This window comes from Zea mays, chromosome 3 (genome assembly GCF_902167145.1).
Source record: "Zea mays cultivar B73 chromosome 3, Zm-B73-REFERENCE-NAM-5.0, whole genome shotgun sequence".
In the NCBI taxonomy this organism is placed as follows: domain Eukaryota; kingdom Viridiplantae; phylum Streptophyta; class Magnoliopsida; order Poales; family Poaceae; genus Zea; species Zea mays.
This window is the reverse complement of record NC_050098.1, coordinates 66,370,597-66,393,794: the sequence shown is the minus strand read 5'-3', so window position 1 is coordinate 66,393,794 and position 23,198 is coordinate 66,370,597. Positions and strand designations below refer to the sequence as shown.

Genomic DNA, 23,198 nt, shown 5'->3' with positions numbered 1-23,198 from the left:
CCAGGTGGGCCGCGCGGCAATGGGCTGGGGGGGGAAGCGCGCTACGTGGGCCGAAGGGGGGGGAGGGGCTGGGCCGCGGGAAGGCCGGCCAAGGGGCTGAGGGGGGGGGGGGTTTCTTTTATTTATTTTTGCTTCCTTTCATTCTTTTTGAAAACATGTTTTAGTTTTTAATTCAAATTCAAACATGTTTCCTAAATTTTGAATAAATGCACCATCACAAAGGAAAAACATGCCTTGACATGCCATGCAACAATCAAGGACCCCTTTTTAGGGTTTTTACTGTACTAGGCTTAAACTTATATAAAACAAAATAACTCTTTGCTATTTAGGAAAAAAGAAAAGAAAAGTAAGGAAAAGAGAGGGTAACACCTGAATTTGGTGGATATTAGAAAAGAAATTTTATACCCCAAATTCAGGGTGTTACAAATCTAACCCCCTTAACAGAATCTCGCCCTCGAGATTCAAGGAGAGGCTAGCAAGAAGATGAGACTGGTTCGTTGGTTGTTCACAGCTTTCTTGAGTTGACCTTGACTCTACAAGCTTAACTTGTGGACTGTTGCTTTGACCTTTAGATGTTTGAGACCGATCGATGCAATTCTTGAGGTTCTCTTGGACCTGTGGGTTAGGAACCACACACGCTTCCGTTGTTTCACCTTAATCTTGTTTGTTGATGTTGATCACATTGTCTTCATCGGGGTTAGCGGCTAACCCCCTTAACAGGAGCGTTGATACACACTTGGTGAAGATGCTGCCGACTCTGATCTTGACTGATTTGGAGGAGTTGAAGGTTGCCAAATGGATAGGTGGGAGAGGAAAGAATAGCGAGAAAGGTAGGTATAGATGGATTAGAGACAGCAGGGGGAGAACCCAACTACTTAACCCTATGGCACTCAGCTAGTAAATTGATGTCATTGTGGACCAAGGGCCACAACACATCAACACTCATCGCAAAGAAGCAAATCAGTCATCACACAAGAACAAACAGCACAAGCATACAACAACAAACATTTCGTGGCTACACGTTAATGTTAACTAGATGGTGGTCTTTCCTTACAAAGGGGAAAACTTCTCTAAGGCCATCGAAAGGCAAGGGGAATGAGAGGGCATGCACGATAGGGGCATGAGCATAATAAAGAATGAAGCTAAGTAAGGATTAAAACTGACAGGGAGAGAATGCAACCAAGGTCAGGATAGGTAAAACACCATCCTCAAATCGAGATGGGAAAGATGGCACTTCAAAAGGTAGGCATAGGATAGGCATCATGGAAAGATCTAGATATTAGGAAGGTAAGGGTGATACCGAGCAAAAGGTAAGACTTGCAATGTGACAGAGGAAAAGGGAACGGACAAGAGCGGGATGGGTAAGACAATACTCTTGAACTGAAACGAGGGAGGGGCTTTAAAATTCAGGGACGGGATAAGCATCAAGGTAAAGATCAAGGGGTGACAAGGGTTAAGGTGATAACAGGCAAACACAATCAAGGAGGTATCTTAGACAAAACTTGCGAGGCATCAAAGAAGGGGAAGCAATCAATGGTGAAGTAGGTGAGGCATTATCCTCAAACAACGATGAAAAAGAGGAGGCTTTAAAGGGTAGGTTCAAAGTAAGCATGTGGGCAAGGGCATAGGTATCACGCGGGTTTTAAGGGTAATAACGGACAAGGATGTATTAGAGGAGGTAGATAGGCATAAGACAAAAGATACAAGTACCATGAAGAATGGAGTTAAGACCGGACCTGCAAAGGGAAAAGGAGAGGGTACGTCCAAGGGCCAGATAGGTGAGTAGTCACTTCCCAATTGAGATGGAAGAGAGGAGATTTTTAAGGAGCCAGAATAAAGATGAGTATCAAGGCAAGATCGACGGATGACAAGGAGGTGGTGATAGCAAATAAAACACATAGCAAAGGATGGAATTGAAACAAAACTTGTAAGGTGACCAGAAGTGAAAAGAAATCAAGGGAGAGGTAGGTAATCTCGCAACTCTCAAACTGGGTTGAAAGAAAGGGGAAGATTTAAAGGATAAGTTTAAGGTAAGCATTTAGGTAGAAGACATAAATATCGCAAGGGTCAAAGGCGATAATAGACAAGGGCATAAGGGAAAAGACGAAAGCACAGAAGAGCCAGTGGTATAAGTACAACAAGGAATGGAGGTATGTCAAGGCTTACACGGTAAAGAAGAGGATATAGCCAAGGGTGAGATAAGTAAAACATATCTCTCGAATTAAGATAGAAAAGAGAGGATTTCAACAAGCAGACCTAAGATAAGTATCAAGGCAAGATCTACAGATTACAAAGGTAAGGATGATATCAAACAAAAGCTTAACAAAAGATGAAGTTAAGATAAGACAAGACTTGCAAAGCGACAAAGGGAAAGGAAACGAACAAGAGCGGGATAGGGAAAATAGCACTCTCAGATTGAAATGGAATAAGTGAGGCTAAAACAAAAGGTAAACATCATGGTAAATATGGAGAGAGGTCAAGGGTCAAAGGTGATAATAGGCAAGGATGTAAAGGAAGAGGTAAATGTGCATAAAAAAACCAGGAATCTAGGTACAATCAAGAATAGAGATAAGATAAGTCTTGCAAGAGGTAAAGTATAGGATATAACCACAGGTGAGATAAGTAAGAGACCACGCTTGAACTGAACTAAGGTGGGAGATTGGAGGTTTTAGATAATGAACATAGCGTAATCACCAAGGTAAGATTGAGAGATGAGAAGGGTAAAGGCAATAAGAAACAAAAGCACAACAAAGAATGAGGTTACAAACTCGTGAGCCAAAGAAGAGGATACAACCAAGAGAAAGAAGGTATGAGACGAAAGAGGGGCGATTTTAAAGGGCAAGTATGAGACAAACATCAATGTAGGATATAGAGGTGTCAAGGGTGCATATGATAATAATTAAAAGCATAACAATGGATATAGTTAAGGCATGACTCGCGAAACGACAAAGTGAAGAAAACAATCAAGGGTCAGATAGGTAAGGTTCCAACAGAAGGGTTGAAGTAAAGATTCGTTACCGAGTGGAGTTACAAGGAAACAACGAGATTACCAAGGATATCCAAAGTAGAATGACCGCTCATGGATCATTAAGAAACAAGGGTGGTCAAGGGCACGTTAACTGAAATGTCTTAAACATATATTGAGATATAAAGGTAAGCACATATAAAAATAAGAGTATGCAAGATTCTAATGGTACGAGCATACCAAGACCAAGGGCATAGAAATTGTCGAAAGATAGCGACTTAACAACAGAATAAGAAATGATCCGAGAAGACAAGAAGGTCATGGACACATAAACTGAACTGTTTTAAATGGGCAATAGAGGTATAAGGGTAAGTACTTTAGATTAAGGGATAAGGGTATTAAAAATGCAAGGATACGAGCATGTCAATAACAAAATGGAATAGAGATGGTCAAATGGTAGCAATTTAATAATGGACGAGGAAAGAGTCCCAAAAGACTAAAGGCTATGGTCAGGGGGCATCTACAAAGATGTCGCAAGCACAAGAGCGAGGTCAGATCTAATAGATTGAGAGAAGTATAGACCATACTAAAATAAAATAATTTTGGCAAGGGGGCATATAGGAGCACAACATAAAATTAGTCGAGGTGACTAATATTTTGAAGCAGAACCAAGGATGGGGTGAAGTAATAGTCAATAAGTCCTTAAAACGACCAATGCTACTCTAGGTCAGCGGTCCTACAGTCAGCACGGCTTTGATACCACTTATGTCACACCCGGTTTTAGAAGGCAAACCGAATGCGAACCATGTACGTGCCAGGATCAGTTATTCACGTACACAGCAGTTACATATTATGGACATCATCACACAGTGCTCAAAATAGTATTAATAAGGGAAATAGTCGATTACATCATACGTCTGAGACGTCCATATGGTTCTTACAATAAATCAAAGTGCGGAAAAAAAACGTAGATAACACGGCCTTCACAGGCAGCCGACTGGGGGTTGCCGCTAACCCACACCTAGAACTCGTCGTAATCTTGGAACTCCTGGAAGTCTCCTTCCACAGCTTCATCTTCGCCTGAGCAGTGGTTGCAATGCTGACAACCTGGGGGGGGGGTTTGGTGTGTAGAGCAAGGGTGAGTACACATCAACATACTCAGCAAGTATCCTGTTTGGCTGTAGTGGACTAGCTTTATGTGGGGATAAGTCAAGCAGTTGCTTTTAGTTGGTCAGATTATTATTTACTAGTAGAAAGCCAAGTTTTAGCATTACCCAAGTTATTAACCCGATGTACCCTTTCCAAACGGAAAGAATACCACTTACCAGCACCATAGTCATAACCAAAACCATCAATCTCATAACCACCTGTACCACAATGTCTCTGATCAAGTACCACTAATCACTGGAGCTCCCTTGGCCGCTCATAACCGTGAGCACGGCTGATATATCAGTTTCATAACACTCTGCAGAGGTTGTGCACTTTACCCACAAGCCGTGATTCCCTCTTGCCTCGGGCCGATCAAACCCTTAAACACTACCAAGGTGAATAGGCAGGGTTTCACTACGTAGCCTTTACAAAGATTCCCCGGGGCTGTAGCCACCCGTTAGGTTTCCTAAATGCACCGCACTCCTCCCCAAGGGGCGAACCCAAACTTGGCAGAGCGAGCCGCATACACCGAGCCCCATTGACGGCACGACGGCTAAGTGAACTACACCCCGGATCCTCTAATTATTCAGCTAAGGGCACCCCATTCCACCCTCATGGTTGCACTGTTTTCCCGGGCGGTCATCCATAGAACAGGTCCTTACGGAGAGGCACTCGAGAAACCGCTCGAGTCCCCTTGAAAACCACAAGTATAATCATAAAGAAGAACGGGAAAACAGCGTATCATAGATAATCACATCATGTTCATTGATTAGAGTTGTGCAATAGCATCAGACTAAGTAGTAATAATCCGACCCAAATAGGTAAACAAGGACATGGATAACAAAAGCTAGTCAATCCTTAGGTATAGATGTGTAATGCGGGAGGTGAATTAAATAATGAATAGGACAGAGATAGGTCAAGGGACACTTGCCTTTACCAAACAGATGTTCAGGGTCTTCAACTTTGTGGAACTCGAAGAGCTAGATTACTTGGTCGCCGAAGCTTGACCGTCGATTCCTCGAAGCTCGGAAATGGATCGCAGTCTATTCGCGACACACAACGAATACAAACAGGAACAAACAAACAAACATATATATACGTATAAGAACATAACACCATACAAGATAAAATGTAATAAAACATGCAATACGAAAAGAAACGCGTTACTACGGTCACGCGAGGAGAAAGAAACGTCGAACTCGAAGCTACGAGCGAGAAGGTATCGCGTTTACGCTAAACAAGTATCGACTATAATATTTAGTTCGACATGATTATATTAATCTACCTTTATTAAATGTAGATTAAAACTACTACTTTGTTCCGACTGAAATACTATTTTAATAGTTAATGATTACTCAAACAGCTAATTAACTGACCTGAACCAAAATAATCGAACCGCCTAATCTCGCGCGTGGACAACGCGCGATACGCGCGAACGTCGAGCGACAACGCGTGCGGACAGCACGCGCGACACTCGCGATCGACACACGCGAAAAGCGCGTGACAAACACATAATTAACATTATAAAATTGATTCGATTGAGTTGTTAATTGAATGACCGACCAATAAATAGGAAATCACTTATTTAACATTAACGAAGTGACACAACGATTTTATTAAAGTGCGTGAATAGCGACTCACGCTACAATGCGACGATATGCTAGAATCGCTAATCGATATCACATTCTATTTAAATTAGAAAGTCATTTTATTAACCATTAGACAAACTAACAATACACTAGTTAGCCAAAACCTGCGATGCGACAAATTACTATTATTGACATGCATTCGACACGATTGCGAAGTTATCACAATTAAAACAGGATCAGACGTATCTGCTATGCATACACATTGAATACGTACTCGTTCACGATTCAATACGATGGTATCCCGTGTGGCCACAATCCATCTCACCACGAACCAGTCCTGCACGACGCGCAATGGTGCGAGTGGCTGTGCCGAGGCTGCTCGAGCCGCGCTGGTCGCGCGAGGGCGCCGTGAGCCATGCCGGGGCCGCGCTGGCCGCCGCGCAGGCAAGCCACGCCGGGCCGCCGCGCCGGCTGGCCACGCCGGGACCGAGCGCCGCCGGGGCGTGGGGAGGGGAGCGCGCCGGGCGGGGCGAGGCCGGGCCGCGTCGGGACACCGCCATGGCCGGGGCCGAGCGCAGGCGCCGTGGCCGCCATGGCCGCAGGCGAGGCCACGAGGCGAGCGCCGCCGCGCGAGCGCGCGCGCACAGGGGAAGGGCGGGACGTCGAGCCGGGGCGGGCGCGCGACGGGGGCGAGCCGGGGGCCGCCGCGAACCGCGTGGGACGGGCGCCATGGCCGCGCGCCGGCGTGCCGAGACGCGCCGCGCCGGGCCGCGCTGGGCAGGGGGCAGGGCGGGGAAGCATGCCGGGCGAGGGACGGAGCGGGCGCGCCCGCGCCATGACCGGCCGGCCGAGGCCGAGGTGCGGGGAAGGAGGAGGGAGGGAGAGGGAAGGGAGACCAGGGGCTCACCTAGGCAGACGGCGGGCGGCGGCGTCGGGCGAGCCGGGGTCGGGCAGGGGAGCGGCGTGAGGGAGAGGAGGGATCGTGAGAGAGAGGGGTTTGGGGAGGGGGGCTGACGGGTGGGGCCCGAGGGGGAGGCGGCGGCGGCTGGGGGCACATCGGCTAGGGTTTGGGGGAGGGGCGTGCCGGTGCCGAGTGGGCCAGGTGGGCCGCGCGGCAATGGGCTGGGGGGGGAAGCGCGCTACGTGGGCCGAAGGGGGGGGAGGGGCTGGGCCGCGGGAAGGCCGGCCAAGGGGCTGAGGGGGGGGGTTTCTTTTATTTATTTTTGCTTCCTTTCATTCTTTTTGAAAACATGTTTTAGTTTTTAATTCAAATTCAAACATGTTTCCTAAATTTTGAATAAATGCACCATCACAAAGGAAAAACATGCCTTGACATGCCATGCAACAATCAAGGACCCCTTTTTAGGGTTTTTACTGTACTAGGCTTAAACTTATATAAAACAAAATAACTCTTTGCTATTTAGGAAAAAAGAAAAGAAAAGTAAGGAAAAGAGAGGGTAACACCTGAATTTGGTGGATATTAGAAAAGAAATTTTATACCCCAAATTCAGGGTGTTACATAAACCATAAAAAAATTAGCAATTAGGGTAAAACAAATTTTTCAGCAAGGTATAATATATATAGTAGAACATAGGTTTGGTCGATATGACCAACTTTTGAAGGGATACCAAAGTCAAGGTGATAATAGGGGTATGTAATCCATAGAACGACCATTCTACTCTAGGTTAGCGGTCGTACAGTCATCACGGCTTTGATACCACCTATGTCACACCCGGTTTTTAGAAGGCAAACCGAATGCGAACCATGTACGTGCCAGGATCAGCAATTCACGTACACAATAGTTACATAACTGGAGATCATCAGATATTGCTCAAATAATAGCATAAAAGAAGGTAATAGTTGATTACATCATGATGTCCGAGACATCCACATAGTCTTTAATAGTTATCAAAGTGCGGAAAAGAAACATAGATACACACGGCCTTCACAGGCAGCCGACTGGGGCTTTGCCACTAACCCACGCCTAGAACTCATCGTACTCTTGGAACTCCTGGAAGTCCTCCTCCACGACTTCATCTTCTCCTGAGCAGTGGTTGCAACGTGGACAACCTGGGGGTTTGTAGTGTAGAGCAAGGGTGAGTACACATCAACATACTCAGCAAAATGTCCCGTTTGGCTATAGTGGACTAGCTTTATGTGGGGTTAAGTCAAGCAGTTGCTTTTAGTTGGTCAGGTTATTATTACTAATAGAAAGCCAGGTTTTAGCATTAACCCAAGTTGTTAACCCAATAGTACCCTTTCCAAACGGAAAAAATACCAGAAAGTTTACCATAGGCATAATCAAACCATCACCCTCGTCATCACCTGTAAACCAACCATCTCTGATCAAAGTATCTCTAATCAAAGTATTTCTAATCAATGTATCTCTAATCAAAGTATCTCTAATCAATGGATCTCTAATCAAAGTATCTTTAATCAATGGAGCTCACTTGGCTGCTCATAACCGCAAGCACGGCTGATATATCAGTTTCATAACACTCTGTAGAGGTTGCGCACATTACCCACAAGCCGTGATTCCCTCTTGCCTCGGGTCGATCAAACCCTTAAACACTACCAAGGTGAACAGGCAGGGTTTCACTATGTAGCCTTTACAAAGATTCCCTAAGGTTGTAGCAGCCCGTTAGGTTTCCTAAATGTACTGCACTCCTCCCCAAGGGGCAAACCAACCTTGGCAGAGCGAGCCGCATACACCGAGCCCCATTGACGGCACGACGGCGAAGCGAACTACACCTCAGTTCCTCTAATTATTCAGCTAAGGGCGTCCCATTCCACCCTCATGGTTGTACTGTTTTCTCGGGCGGTCATCCAATGAATCAATCCTTACGGAGAGGCACTCGAGAAACAACTCGAATCCCCTTAAATGCCACAAGTATATCATTATAATCAAAAGATAAAATAGTGTATCATAGATAATCTCATCATGTTCATTGATTAATGTGAAGCACTAGCATATAGCTAAACCAAATAACCCAACCAAAATAGGTAAACAAGGACAAGATAAACCAAAAGCTAGTCAATGCTTAGGTATAAACCAAAAGCTAGTCAATCCTTAGGTATAAACCGTTATCTATACGAGTTCAAACATACATTTCACAAATTTAATACAAAAGAATAGTACACCATACAATAAAATATAATAAATAAATAGACGCTCGGTGCAGGGCTCACGCCTACAACTAAGCGAGAAAGAGAGAGCAACGGTTGAGGCTACGATCGAGAAGCGATCACGTTACGCGATTATAAATCAAAGTACTCGCTTACACAGGATAGTATTAATTTGGCCATCACGCTATACATAGGATAAAATCATGTTCCATAATAAATCATTATAAATGGACCAAAGTAAATTTAAAAAGGATTGTCGCGCGGCGAAATGCACGACACAACACTTAGACTGAATTAAGAATAAAACGACTCGTCGCGCGACGGAGCACACCACGAGACACTTGGAATTTAAAATAACGTCAAGCATCGCGCGACGAAGCGCACGACGGTATACGTCATCCAAACTGAATTTAAAACGAAACGTCGTGCGACTGGACACGCGACGCCACACATTAAATAACCTGGAATTAAGATGAATCGTCGCGCGACACGCGCTAATAAATGAGAATTTAAAATAAATTTTCGCGCGACGAAGCGCACGACACATCTTATTAGATAATCTAAAAATAGAATGAATCGTCGCGCGACGAAGCGCACGACGCAGCATATTAAATAAATCCAAAATTAAACCAAATCGTCGCGTGACGAAGCATGCGACGCAACACACTAATGAACTAAATTTAAAATTAACTAAGCCAAAATTTAAGCACCGCGCCCGCTAAAGTCGCGCGCGCGGGAACACGCTGCGTGCGCCGGGGGCACGTGCAGGGGCTGCCGAGGAAGGGCGCAGGGCTGCCGGGAGCGCGGGCTGCCGCCGGGGCACAGCGCGGGGCCACAGGGAGACGCGCGGGGCCGGGCGCGGGATGTGGGCGCGGGGGACGCCAGCCGCGAGGGCGCGCGGGGCCAGCAGAGGCCGCATAGGGGGCGCGCGGCGGGGCAGCAGGGGGCGCACGGGGAAGAAAGGGGAAGGGGGAGGGAGAGAGAGGGAGAGGGAAGGGGAGCTCACCTCGGGGATCCAATTCCGGCGATAACCGTCACCAAGACCTAGGGCACAACGGGGAAGAGAGAGAGATGGGAGAGAGAGAGCAAGTTGTGCGTGGGAGAATTGAATGAGGGAAAGAGAGACAAGGGGAGGGGGCACGCATGGGGGAGGGGCAGGGGCGCGCGGGCCACGGCCGGGCCGAGCTAGGCTAGGTAGGGCGGGGCTGGGCTGGGTCACGTCGCGGGTCAAAATCCCACGACACGCACAACCACTGATCGGAATCCAAACGCGAAACGAAAACCGAAACGAGACTAGACAAACACACGATTAAACATGACATCAGACAAAGAAATATGCCTCGACATGATGCAACACCCATGACAACTTAGGTTTTTGTTTACACGCAACACGGACACCAGTCACTATACTGCTTTGAAATTGGGAAGAAGGAGCGAAACGAGAAGAGAAAAGAGAGTAATGCCTAAATTTGGTGAGTACTAAAGAATAAAAATTCTACCCCCAAATTCAGGGCGTTACAGCGTCCCACGCCTATAAATAGATGAACAGTACCCCCGTACTGTTCACGCTGATTGTATTTACTCTCTCGCATCCTCGCCTTCGAGCAAGCCGAAGGTATCAATGTAATATTAACATTATTGATATTCATATATATATATATTATGGAATGCAAGAATAAATGAATTATCATGGATATGATTATCATATTCGTTCGTTCATATTTCCTTTCATATATTAATACGATGAAGGTTTATCCTTCTCGGCCTTCGTCTGATGAGCATTATACCCTTGAGGAGATAATGCTTTGAAGGACGAAGGTCCTTAATGATTAACAATTGTGTTGCCTTGTTCTTGTTTCACAGCACTTGAGAACAAGTAACCAACATTGGCGTCCACCTCCAGTGAACTCACTTCCACAACCTTCGGCAAGCATTCACCTTCGACATGTCGCCGAAGAAGGCAACGGTGCCAGGGGATGCCCTACAGCCACTGGACACAAATCAGGACGCACTCTCCCTGCGAGAGGCCAGGATCCAAAAGAGAAAGGCCACCAGCCTAACTCTTCAGGAGGAGCAGCTTGACCAGGAAATCAGGGATTTAGAAGCAATCCATCAGCAAGTACAAAGGAAAAAGGAGAAGATGCTCCGGCTGGCTAATCTTCAGAAGAAGAATGACGACGCAGCGGAGGAGATGCGTCATCTTACTCAAGATGACCAGGACCGAAGGCCCCAACATAGGGAGCTTCGTTAGGAGAGCTCATTCAACGAAGACGAATGGTATGATGACTTTCGTCATGGTAAATTTACTTTCGATGATGCTTCTCCTCTGGCAGCAAAATTGTAGGCTACCCCATGGCCACAATCCTATAAGCCACTGCAGTTGCCCATGTAAGATGGGCACTCGGATCCAAAGCAATTTCTGATGAGCTATGAGGCAACAATATCCTCGTATGGGGGTAACACTGCTGTCATAGCAAAGTCCTTCGTCATGGCAGTCTGAAGCGTGGCCCAGACATGGTATTCCTCCCTTCGGCCAGGGACAATCACATCATGGTAGAAGCTCAAGGATATGCTAGTCACTAGCTTCCAAGGCTTTCAGACGAAGCCAGTCACTGCTCAGGCTTTGTTTGAATGCACGCAAGACCATGAGGGGTACCTTCAGGCGTATGTCCGAAGATTCCTACGTTTGAGAGCACAAGCGCCTACAGTGCCCAATGAAATTGTCATTGAGGCCATGATCAAGGGGCTTCGGCTAGGACCTACAACCCAATATTTTGCCAGGAAGCCCCCACAAACCCTGGAGAAGCTCCTTCAGAAGATGGATGAGTACATCCGGGCCGATAATGATTTCCAACAAAGAAGGGAGGAAGCATACAAGTTTTCTGAAATGACCAGGGGCTTTGGAGGAAGACTTCATCCCATGCATGTCAGGTCAACCCATAACTCCAATGCCAATGATGAAAGGGCCAATAATGCTCAGAGCAGCCATCATAGCTCACAGTCTTTGAGCATGCAATAGACTTCTTATAGACCACCAGCTCCGAGAGGTAGAGGAGGAAGAAGCTTCAGTGGAGGAAAGTTCGGTAATCAACCCAGGAAGTTGTTCTACCTCTTCTGTGGCGAGGACAAGGGCCACACAACAAGGACATGATAGGTAACAATCCAGAAGCAAAAGGAAATTGTTGAAGCCGAGGTGCGGCAATATCAACCGAAGCAAGTCCTCCATATTACTTCGTGCTACTCTCCATACATCCCAGAATATGTAGGCAACCAACAGCTTATGGCTTCTACAGCTTCAACAAGTCACTCCCAAGCCTCCTGGGCTCAATTACCACCACCTCGAGCAATGGCGCCTACCCCAAACCATGATCAGCAGCCAGAAGGGCACCTTCAGCCTCAACAACAATGTGGCCTTCGGGAGCAGTCTGAAGCTCGCACAATTAATAGCACTGTGCCCGAATCCAGGCACATCTACTGAAGATAACACATTGTTTTGGCCAAAAGAAAGCCTTGATGTGTTCCATTTCTACTACTTTTTGCTCTCATATTTCTGTTGTAAAAGACAATATAGGAAGGTTTAACCTTCAACTTGATGTAATAAACCTATGGTTACACTATCGAGTGTGAGAAAACCAAGTTCCGAAGCTCCAAAGACGTTCCTAAGGGAGCACAAAGTAAGTTCCGAAGCTCAAAAGTCGTTCCTAAGGCAATGCAGAGCTAAGATGCCACCTAAGTAAAAGGTGAAGAATCCCAAAAGTCGTTCCTAAGGCAATGCAGAGCTAAGATGCTACATAAGTAAAAGGTGAAGAAGCTCAAAAGTCGTTCCTAAGGGAATGCAGAGCTTAGCTCCAAAGTCGTTCCTAAGGGGGTGCAGAGCCTGAAATACCACCTAAGTAAAAGGTGAAGAGACTCCAAAGTTGTTCCTAAGGGCTACGGAGTCTAGATGTGTGTTCGTGTGGGTTCTTTTATCTTCGGCATAAACATCATTTTGCACCATACCATCATATCACCTCGCATAGCATAGCATCGCATCATACATCATTTTGCATCAGCAAAAAGCCGTGGAGAAGAAGGGAAATTGCTCCTTCAAAAACACTTACCGAATCACAAAAGAATGTGCTATAGCACAACCTGTACCTTCGGCGGACATATTGAACTACACGAGGCCAACCTTCGTCAAAAGTGACATAAGGAAAATTCTCTTTGCGAAGCATGAAAAGAAGGGAAGGTGTTTTTTGCCAAAGGCTAAAAAATGGTACATACGCAGATTTCATGCATCACAAAGAGATATATTACATTAATTTACATACAAATACTTGATGTTTGTTCCGTACATATGGCGGCAACCATACATAAGCATTACATTTTCCAATACACAAGAATTTAATTTTCCTTGAGTATTTTTTTCAGCAGCTTCATGTAATAGTCTGTCGATGACTTCGTCAACGACTTCGTTAGCAATCTTCATTATATCCAAAGCTTCTTTCATAACCGGGTCAGCTTCGGGGTTGTACGGCTCCGGTGGTGGTGAAAGGTCAGCTGCAATAAAGAATATGATGATGAATTTCGAAGCTAGAAACGAACAGCGAAGCAAAAACTTTAAAAGTACCTATAATCATGGCGCGTTCAGCAGCTACTTCAGCTCGTTTAGCCTCCTCTCGGGCGTCGTGAGATTCTTTATCATTCTTTTTAATGACTTCGTCAGCCATCTCACGACCACCCTTTATCCAAACATTAGAGTAAAACCTTCCGCCCAGTAAAGAAGCTTCGGCCGAGGGATCCTTTGTGTCGCCAGCGGAAAAAAATATATTCTAGCTGGGCTGCGACCTTAACATGTTCACTACCGGCCTTTTCTAAAATTGCCGTAATCCCTCGTGCACCGGTGAATGCACAGAAATCCCCTCGATCACCGAGTATTTCATCAAAAGCTTCGGCTTCTTCGCCAATCCACTGGATAACCCCATCGGGATCACCGCGAATAATTTTTTGTTCCGAAGAATATGCTCCCACCTTTGCAAAGCTATCTTTCAATTTCTTCGCGCATTCTATGGATGTTTTGTGGCATCTCTCCTTAGAATCCCGAAGCTCTTCAACATTCTTTTGCACCCTGGATCTTTCCATTCACTTATTTCTTGCTTAGCCTTTGCAACTTCGAAATTTTCATTCAATTCTACAAGTTTTTTTCTTCAAATCTTCGACTTTAGCTTTTATGGGCTTCGTCTTGAGCACTAAGCTTGGATTCACAAGTTTTTAGCTTATCCACTAAGGAAAACAGTATCTTATCTTTTTTAAGAGTTTCGTTCCTTAGTGTGATGACCTCTGATCGAAGATTTCCAAGAGCTATCTGGCAGCTCTCGTCATCTGCTTCCTTTTGAGCTCTTAAAGCTTTACTTAAAATTAATCCCTAAAGACAAAAATAAATATGTGAGAACATAATGATAACAAGAAAACCCAAAAACATAGTTTATTTCACAGCAAAAGTATATATACCTTCAAGCTATTATAAGCAAGACTATCTGCAAGATCATCCTTTGACATTGCAGATAGACAGAGCTCAAGCTTCAGGAATCCCATGTTCCTCATCATCTCCCGGCAAACAGATACCTCTTTATTGTCCGGAAGGCAATACAGAAAATCATTTTTATTAGTGTCGTTGTATACCAAGGATCCTTGTGGATACTTCAGGTCCCTGACATATTGTCTAGCTTCGGCAATCTATTCTTCCGACAATTGCTTCCCTAAAGCATGTCGCACGATAAAATCTAGCCCTTCGGTAGGTGCTTCAGGAGCAGGAGATTTAAGTTTCTCAGGGGCATTTTCTTTTTCCTTGATTAGAGGAGCAGCCCCCGAAGGATGTACTTCGGCGGGAGCTGAGGGCCCAGCCTCAAAAGTAGCCTGTGCCATACCAGCTTCGTCGGATTTCTTTAAGGCTTCGCCCTCTGTGTCAGATGCTGAAGCAGGAGTTTATACTTTCACATATTCCATGACAGCGTCTAGTACTCTGGCCATTCTCCTCCTCCTTAGAGTTGCTGCAGGAATCTTTGATGCCCTCGGCAGCTCTATCTCTCGCAACGGACTCAAAGCCTTCGGTTGCTCCGATGCCGTCTTCAGTTCTGGCTCTTCGACCGATTCTGTCCCAGCTTCAGCAGGAGCGGAGCGACTTGGCTCAGATATGGAAGAAGACCCCTCAATAGGCCTTAGCACTTTGGCCGTTTCAATGCGCTTGGGGCGGTGTGTTAAAACCTTAACTTTTTTTGGCTTCGCCATGCTAGAAATCGCCGAACAACAGTCTTTCTTTTCTTTCCTTGCTTTCACGAAGGATAACAATAATCCGGGTATACAAACCCGATGACATCAAAAACTCTATTCAACCTCTTTTTGCCTTGACCCCCGAAGGCCGTTGTCATAGCATCATCTTCAGCCTTCGAGTAGGCACCAAGCAATTCATCACTGGTTGCTTCGATGGCATCTAGCCAGTCATCATTCGGCTCATCGAATTGATTCCTGTACCTGAAGGTGTACTTCAGCTAAACTAGACCGCCTTGGCTAGATCCAGCAGTAGCTTCCTTCGGCATCTCCCACCCACTTGCAAGTGGCCACACCCTATAAGCGATATGCTCTTGTACTAAGTCCCTTGTACCTATGTAAGTACATACTATATTAAAGGCCCTTTGGCATGCTTGTATGTCGTTCCCAAGGGCAGTGGATGGCCTCCTGATGTTGAAACGAGACTAGATAGGGCGTTGAATAATCCCCTTAATATCTTCCCTTTCAGCCAGGTCGTTCTTCACATCGAACCACTCCTGCATCCAGGCTCCAGGCCATCTCTTCCGAAATGTTGGAACTAGGTAGCTCACCTCAAAGCGAGGCACGAAGCTGTAGCAATCGAAGTTGTTATGATATTGCTTCTTTCCGATAGCCTTCGCCTCATAGGACAACTCGTGCATATTGCAGAAGCATTTTGCATTCGGTTCTAGCCCCTGGCTCCTCATGGCCCAAATAAAGATCCCCATCTTGATAATAGCTTCGGGGGTAAGCTAATGAAGGTAAATTTCGAAAGTCTTTAAAACTTCGACTAGCAATTTATCCAAAGGGAACCGAAGCCCTGCCTTCATGAAGCTTCTATAAACTACCACCTCATCAACTTTGGGCAGAGGGACATTACATTCCCCTCCAGCTCTCACAATAGAGATATCACGGAAGTACCTTCCCCTCATAGCATCAATTTGCCCTTGCTTGATGGTTGACTTCCCGAAGACAACATGGCTCGGTCTCGAGGGCCGATCTTTGGTGCCTTCATTCTCGCTTTCTACATCAAAACCTTTACTATCACTAGAACCCTCAGATATCCCAGCTAACGTCTCATGAGCAATCTTCTCTGCGTTGGTTCTCTCCATAGCTTCGTAAAACCCGGATAGCACCGGGTCGACAATCTTCTTCCCGTCAGCCATCAAACCGAAGGACATTGAAATGTCGAAGCTTGAAATCCAATTAAACCCGACAAAGCAAGAAAGTTTAAAATGACGAGCACAATGTAAGCAACTGGAATGGCACAAAAAATATATTCAATGCGGACTCCTATTTATATGCCTAACGCCCCACGGTTTGGTGGGTCCTGCATGTCAGTGTCATTCGCTATTCTAGCGAAGGGAAGATGTTTTTTCGGACCTTTGGCTAAAGGCCTTTGTTCACGCCACAGTCTAAATTTGTTACAAAGAAACAAATTAATACTGCGAGGGGCTACTGTTGGGGGCCTTCTCTTTCCGAAGGTCCTCAAAAACATAATTAACCATTTTTAGCATAAGCTATTACAGGAAACTTCGTATCCAGGAGATAAGCCTCTTTCTTATGACGAAGGACACACAGGATGAAGATAGATCCAAAGAAGATAAGAGTAAACGCTGAAGCTATCACCAAACGGGAAAGCTTTGGCTCGCAACGAAGCAGAGGAATGTTGATAATGGCCGAAGTAGGAAAAGACTACTTAGTCCTTTATAATTTGAATTACGATCATGTGTAAACATTAAGGATATAAATGTACTTTTGCTCGGGCTGCGTCTCGCGCCTATAAATAGATGAACAGTGCCCCTGTACTGTTCACGCTGATTGTATTTACACTCTCGCATCCTCGCCTTCGAGCAAGCCGAAGGTATCAATGTAATATTAACATTGTTGATATTCGTATATATATTATGGAATGCAAGAATAAATGAATTATCATGGATATGATTATCGTATTCGTTGCTTCGTATTTCCTTTCATATATTAATATGATGAAGGTTTATCCTTCTCGGCCTTCGTCTGATGAGAATTATACCCTTTAGGAGATAATGCTTCGAAGGACGAACGTCCTTAACGATTAACAATTGTGTTGCCTTGTTCTTGATTCACAGCCCTTGAGAACAAGTAACTAACAGCTGAACTATCTCCTCCTCTAGAGCCATACAACCCTAAGGCCGATCCATCCCTGAAGGGTGCTCTCGATGTAATTAGAATAGTAAATGAAGCAATTGACGAAGTTGTGGATAGACTTCTAAATGAAGCTACTGATCGATAAAGTCCTGAAGGAGGATGATTAGGCTATGTATAAAAAACTCTTGTAGAATTTTTGAATGATGTTATCTTATGTAAAAAAACAATTGTCAACTATATATCTCATGATGTAATATATTTCTTTGTGGAGCGTGAAACCGTCATACGTATCATTTTTTAGCCAAAGGCAAAAAAACACCTTTCCTTCTTTTCATGCTTCATAAATAAAAATCCCTTTTTCGCTGAAGTGGCATTATCAGATTCGAAGGTCTTGTCGTAGATCTTACATAAGAAATACCGTCACCAAAGGCCTTGCTATAGGTCCTGTATTGTTGAAGCATCCTTTCATTATTCTTTATCAAAGATAGGCTTAATCCCATGAGTTAGCCATCATGGTCGAAGGAGCAATTTCCATTCTTTTTCCACTATTTTGGATGATGCAAGATGATGAATGATGCGATGCTATACAACATGATGCGATGATATGATGCAACAAATGTTAATGAACAAATGCTTCGCAATAGTAAGATTCTGCATCCCCTTAGGAATGACTTTGGAGTCTCTTCATCTTTTACTTAGGTGGCATTTTAGCTCTGGATCCACGTAGGAACGACTTTGGAGTTATGCTCTGCATCCCCTTATGAACGACTTTGGAGCTTCTTCACCTTTTTACTTAGGTGGTATTTTAGCTCTCCATCCCCGTAGGAACGACTTTGGAGCTACGCTCTGCATCCCCGTAGGAACGACTTTGGAGCTAAGCTCTACATCTCCTTAGGAACGACTTTGGAGCTAAGCTCTGCAACCCCTTAGGAACGACTTTGGAGCTTCTTCACCTTCTACTTAGGTGGTATTTTAGCTCTGCATCCCTGTAGGAATGACTTTGGAGCTTTTTCACTCTTTCTGTTACACTCGATGGTGTAACTCCAGATTTATTACAATAGGTCAAAGGTTGTACCTTCTCAAATTTTCTTTGAGGTAAAACATGAAATCAAGAGAAATGAAAATTACATTGGATGTGTATGGAAGTTTTTTGGTCCAATCCATCTGTTGCTTCAGTAAATGTGCCTTGATTCTGGTACAATGTTGTTAACTGCCTAGGCTTCAGACTCTTCCCTTGCATCGCGTTGTTGTTGAATTTGGTGATGTCCTTCAGGTTGTTGATTGTGGGATGAAGTTGGGGTCATGACCGGTGGTGATGGTGGTAAGGCTCATGCAGCTGGGGAGTGGCTCGCCAAAGCTACTGACACTATGGGTTGTGAAAATGACTGTTGATTGCCCACATACTTAGGAATTTACAAGGAGTAGCACGAAGCAGTATGTAGGACATGCTTTGGCTGATTCTGTCGTGCTTTGGCCTCAGCTATCTCCTTTTGCTTCAGTATTGTAACCTGGCATGTCCTAGTTGTGTGACCCTTATCTTCTCCACAGAACAAGCAGAACAACCTTCTTGGTTGTGAGTTGAATCTTCCTCTAAAGCTTCGTCCTCCTCTGCCTCTTGGGGCTGGTGGTTTGAAGGACCTTTGTGCGTCCTAGATGATTGTGAGCTGTGCTGATGCCCTTGGGTGTGATTGCCTCTGTCTTTACTTGAGCTAGGATTGTGTATCATTCTAACATGCCTTGGGTGAAGCCTTCCTCTGAAGCCCCTGGTCATCTTAGAATATTTGTAGGCTTCTTCCCTTCTTTGCCGAAAATCATTGTTGGCCCTCATGTACTTGTTTATCTTCTGTAGAAGCTTCTCCAGGGTTTGTGGGGGCTTCCTGGCAAAATATTACGTTGTTGGTCCTAGACAAAGTCCCTTGATCATGGTTTCAAAACAATCTCATTTGGCACCATTGGCGCCTAAGCTCTAAGAAGTAGAAACATTCGGACATACGTTTGCAAGTACTCCTCGTGGTCCTGCGTGCACTGGAAAAGGGCTTGAGCAGTCATTGACTTCGTCTAAAAGCCCTGAAAGCTGGTGACTAGCATATCCTTCAGCTTCTGCCACGATGTGATTGTTCCTGGCTGAAGAGAAGAATATCATATTTGAGCCACACTCCTGACTGCCATGATGAAGTATTTCGCCATGACAGCAGTGTTGCCACCATAAGATGATATGGTTGCTTCGTAACTTATGAGGAAATGCTTCGTGTCCAAATGTCCGTCATACATGGGAAGTTGTGGTGGTTTGTACGAAGGTGGTCATGGGGTAGCCTACAATTCTGTGGCTTGGGGGAAAGCATCATCAAAAACAATGTTATCATGATGGAAATAGTCATACCATATGTCATCATAGCTCGGGCTTTCCTGATGAAGCTCTCTCTGTTGTGGCCTACGCCCTTGTTCGTTGTTTTGTGTGATGTGGCGCATCTCTTCGGCAGCTTCATCAATCTTTTTCTGGAGTTCAAACAGCCGAAGCATTTTCTCCCTTCTTCTCTCCACTTGTTGTTGGATAGACTCTAGATCTCTGATTTCTTGATCCAACTCTTCTTCCTGTGGTGTTGGGCTAATGGCCTTCCTTTTCTAGGTTCAGGCCTCCCACAGAGGGAGCCCCTCTTGATTGATGTCCAGCGTGCAAGGGCAGCCCTTTGCACTACTGCCTTCTTCGGTGGCATGGCGAAGGTAGTTGTTCGAGTTCTTGTTGTCGAAGGTGGTCGTTTGAGTTCACCGGAGGTGGACGCCAATGTTGATCATTTGTTCTCAATTGCTGTGAATCAAGAGCAAGGCAACACATTGGTAATATGTTAAATACCGTCGTTCTCCAAAGCATTATTCCCTCTCAGGTATAATGAATCTTAGACGAAGGTCCTAAATAACAAGACTACATTATTCGCAAATATAAAAAATACTCGTAAGATGTAACTTCATGCCATGTATTCATTTCATAATGGATATATGTGTACTTTTAAAGATTGTATTACATTGATACCTTCGGCTTGCTTGAAGTTAGTGACGCGAGAGCAATTACAATCTAGCGTGAATAGTACGGGGGTACTGTTCATCTATTTATAAGCAATCATAAGGCTTCATGCGTTATTACAATCATGCCCTCAACAATTACATATAGGGTTTAAAAATGTCACAAGGATGGTATCGTCATTCGTATTTAATAACTTGAACAACACCTTCTCCTTACGTTGTCTCCCTGTTTCACCATGATGAAGTCTGCTTGATGAAGCTTGCTTCGTCGTACTTCTCTCGTGTTATGTCGAAGCTTTTTTGGTGACGAAGGTCCTGAAATATTTAGTAGTATACTGAAAGCAAATGGTTAGCCGTGTTTTTGAGGACCTTCAGAAGATGAATGCCCCCAACAACAGTCACAATTATGACAGGCACATATTCATATCTACCAGAGCATCCATCCACTTGAACAGAGATGTGCTCGTACAAAACAAGTATCAAAACCATAGAAATAATGGTTTATGACTGCTAAAGGCAGTAAGTCATCATCACACTAAACCGGTTCAAGGTGAAACACAGAAAAGAAAACGCAGAGAGCATAGATAGCAGAGAAATAGTCTGTGTAATTCTTCATCCACCATCTGTCAAATTAGAAAGCAGAGATAACAAACAACAGCAAAAGGAGAAACCAGATCGATCAAATTCCCCTCTAGGGGAGCAAGCTCTTGTTCCACCCTTCCTGTAGATCTGGACCATAACCCATATTCCTCACTCTCCGATATATGGATGGGGACGCGGCGGCCTGTACATGGCCGAATCAAGGCGAAGCAAGAATGCAGTACATGTGGGCTGCACATGCCGGTGAGGTCGAAGGGCGCTGGCGCGAAAAGCCGAAAACCCAAACGAGATGGCATAGGAGCATGAGGCCTCGAGCTGTACAGGCGGGGAGGTCTCGACGGCTCTGTCGTGGCTACCAGATCGCGATGGCGCATGTGTGGCAACTAGAGCATGAGGGCGCATGAAACATAAGTCGTTGGGCGCAGAAGGGAGCAGGAGACCTCGCAACCGAGAGTTGGCGAGTCTCGACGGGTAACCAAAGATGGCTAGCTACGACGAGGAGACGGCACGACGAGGAGACATCGAGGGAGATAAAGTGGCGAGGTTGATGCCGAGTCTGTTGGGAGCTGTATTCACAAGGATTTTGTATTTTTTACCGAACATGGAGTGTTTAATTTAGTGGGTGTTTGGTTCTACAGACTAATTTTTAGTTTCTCTATTTTATTCTATTTTAGTTTCTAAATTGCTAAATACGGAAACTAAAACTCTATTTTAGTTTTTATATTTGGTAATTTATGACTAAAACGGAATAAAATAGAGAGACTAAAAATTAGTCCTTATAAACCAAACAACCCTTAGACAATATACTGGACTTGCTCTAATAGTAGTTAGAGTTGTTTTGTAGCAGGATGAAATATCCTATATATGGTCTACCTAACGCGAACCGAACAAAAAATACAATAATAAATCAAATATAAAATCATAGTAAAAAATAGTACGTGACACACAGTAATAATATATACTAGGACGTTACGATGATATATACATACATATTCGAGAGACCCCATTTATTTGTATACTAAAACTGGTAGATAAATCGACGGTCGGTGCATATATATGAGCAAGACTGCCAGGCGCGCCCGGTAACAAATGAGAATGGAAGCCGTCAGTAACTAGTGGTGATGGTGTCCACGGTGGCGGTGCTTCTTGGCGTCTTTCTTCTGGTGATGCTCGTGGAAGGCAAAGCCGGCGCTGCCCACGGCGGCGGCGGCGGCGACCCCTTCCTTGATCTTGTGCGAGTGCGCGTGCTCCGGGTCCTTCTTCGCCTTCTGCTTCTCGTGCATAGCGTAGGCTCCTGCAGCGACGGCGCCGAGCTGGCCGAGCTGCTCCATGTGCTTGTGGTGCTTCTCCTCCTTGCGCCAGTCGGTCACCTTGGCCGCCTCTCCTCCATGGTGCTTGTTGCCCAGGAAGTGGTGCGCCATTGTTTCAGTCGTTGGAGATGCGCTAGTCGACGGCCGGTTGTGTCTTGGGGTTCGTTCGATCTGCTTGATGATGATCCGCTGATGCTTGCCGGTGCGTTGTTGATGGGTGGATGTATTTGATGATACAAATGGATGAAACCAGCAAGTGTTTATATAGGGTCGGGAAGGCGCGTAGACGGATTTTCATGAATTTCGTTCACGCGTGTGCGCGTACGAGATTTTGTTTTGCTTTTACAAGTCATTATCGTGAAATAAACGATAAAATCTCGATCGCCACATGCGTCGTATAGTTTGCTGCTGGTTGATTGTTGCTTCGGAACGAATCATAGCCATGCTCCAACAGTAACAGGAACGTTCCCCGGAAGCACAGCTTGGCGTGTCTATGGCTATGTTTGCTGTAATATATTTACGTTCTTGTCAGTGTGCAAAGCAATCCCGCGGACGGACTCAACGAGACTTTTATTTCTCAGTCTAACACCGACATGTATTTTCTATGTCCTAAATTAAAATTCGTTTTAAATAATTAATAGATTCATATAATGTTTAAACTAAAAGCTAAAACAAATAGTATTTAAGGGCCAAGTGAATATCTTGCAATGGGTCGGCAAGAACCAAAAAAAACCATCGGAGTCATTGATCAACGCGGACATGATGATGTGAACGGATTAATTAACTCATGAGATGTTTTTTCTGCCGTAAAAAACAACTCAATGCTCCAACTGATGTCCATGTAAATTCAATGACGGGCTAGCTGACGGCCCATCAGCCATCCATCCATGTGGCAGCTGCTACCCCCTTACTTGCTGGTGGTGGCCGTTCGCTCGACACGGTTAAGCAACTAGACCATGCGTGTATGCGTGCTTGCATGACGTGTTTTTTTTCTCTAAGGCGCCACAACTTATATACGCGCTTAGTCAT

General features: G+C 45.0%; 1 protein-coding gene across 1 annotated transcript; it reads right to left on the bottom strand.

Annotated features, from left to right (window-relative positions):
- Nucleotides 1–21,754: 21,754 nt before the first annotated feature.
- Nucleotides 21,755–22,412, bottom strand: LOC103650164 (abscisic stress-ripening protein 2). Its single transcript, XM_008675808.4, has one exon. It carries the CDS (start codon nt 22,278–22,280, stop codon nt 21,972–21,974), a length of 309 nt encoding a protein of 102 aa, XP_008674030.1. The 5' UTR covers nt 22,281–22,412; the 3' UTR covers nt 21,755–21,971.
- Between the last annotated feature and the right edge of the window lie 786 nt (nt 22,413–23,198).

Excerpts from the sequence above, each read along its gene's own strand:
- LOC103650164 (XM_008675808.4), bottom strand. The coding sequence starts at position 22,280 with ATGGCGCACCACTTCCTGGGCAACAAGCACCATGGAGGAGAGGCGGCC.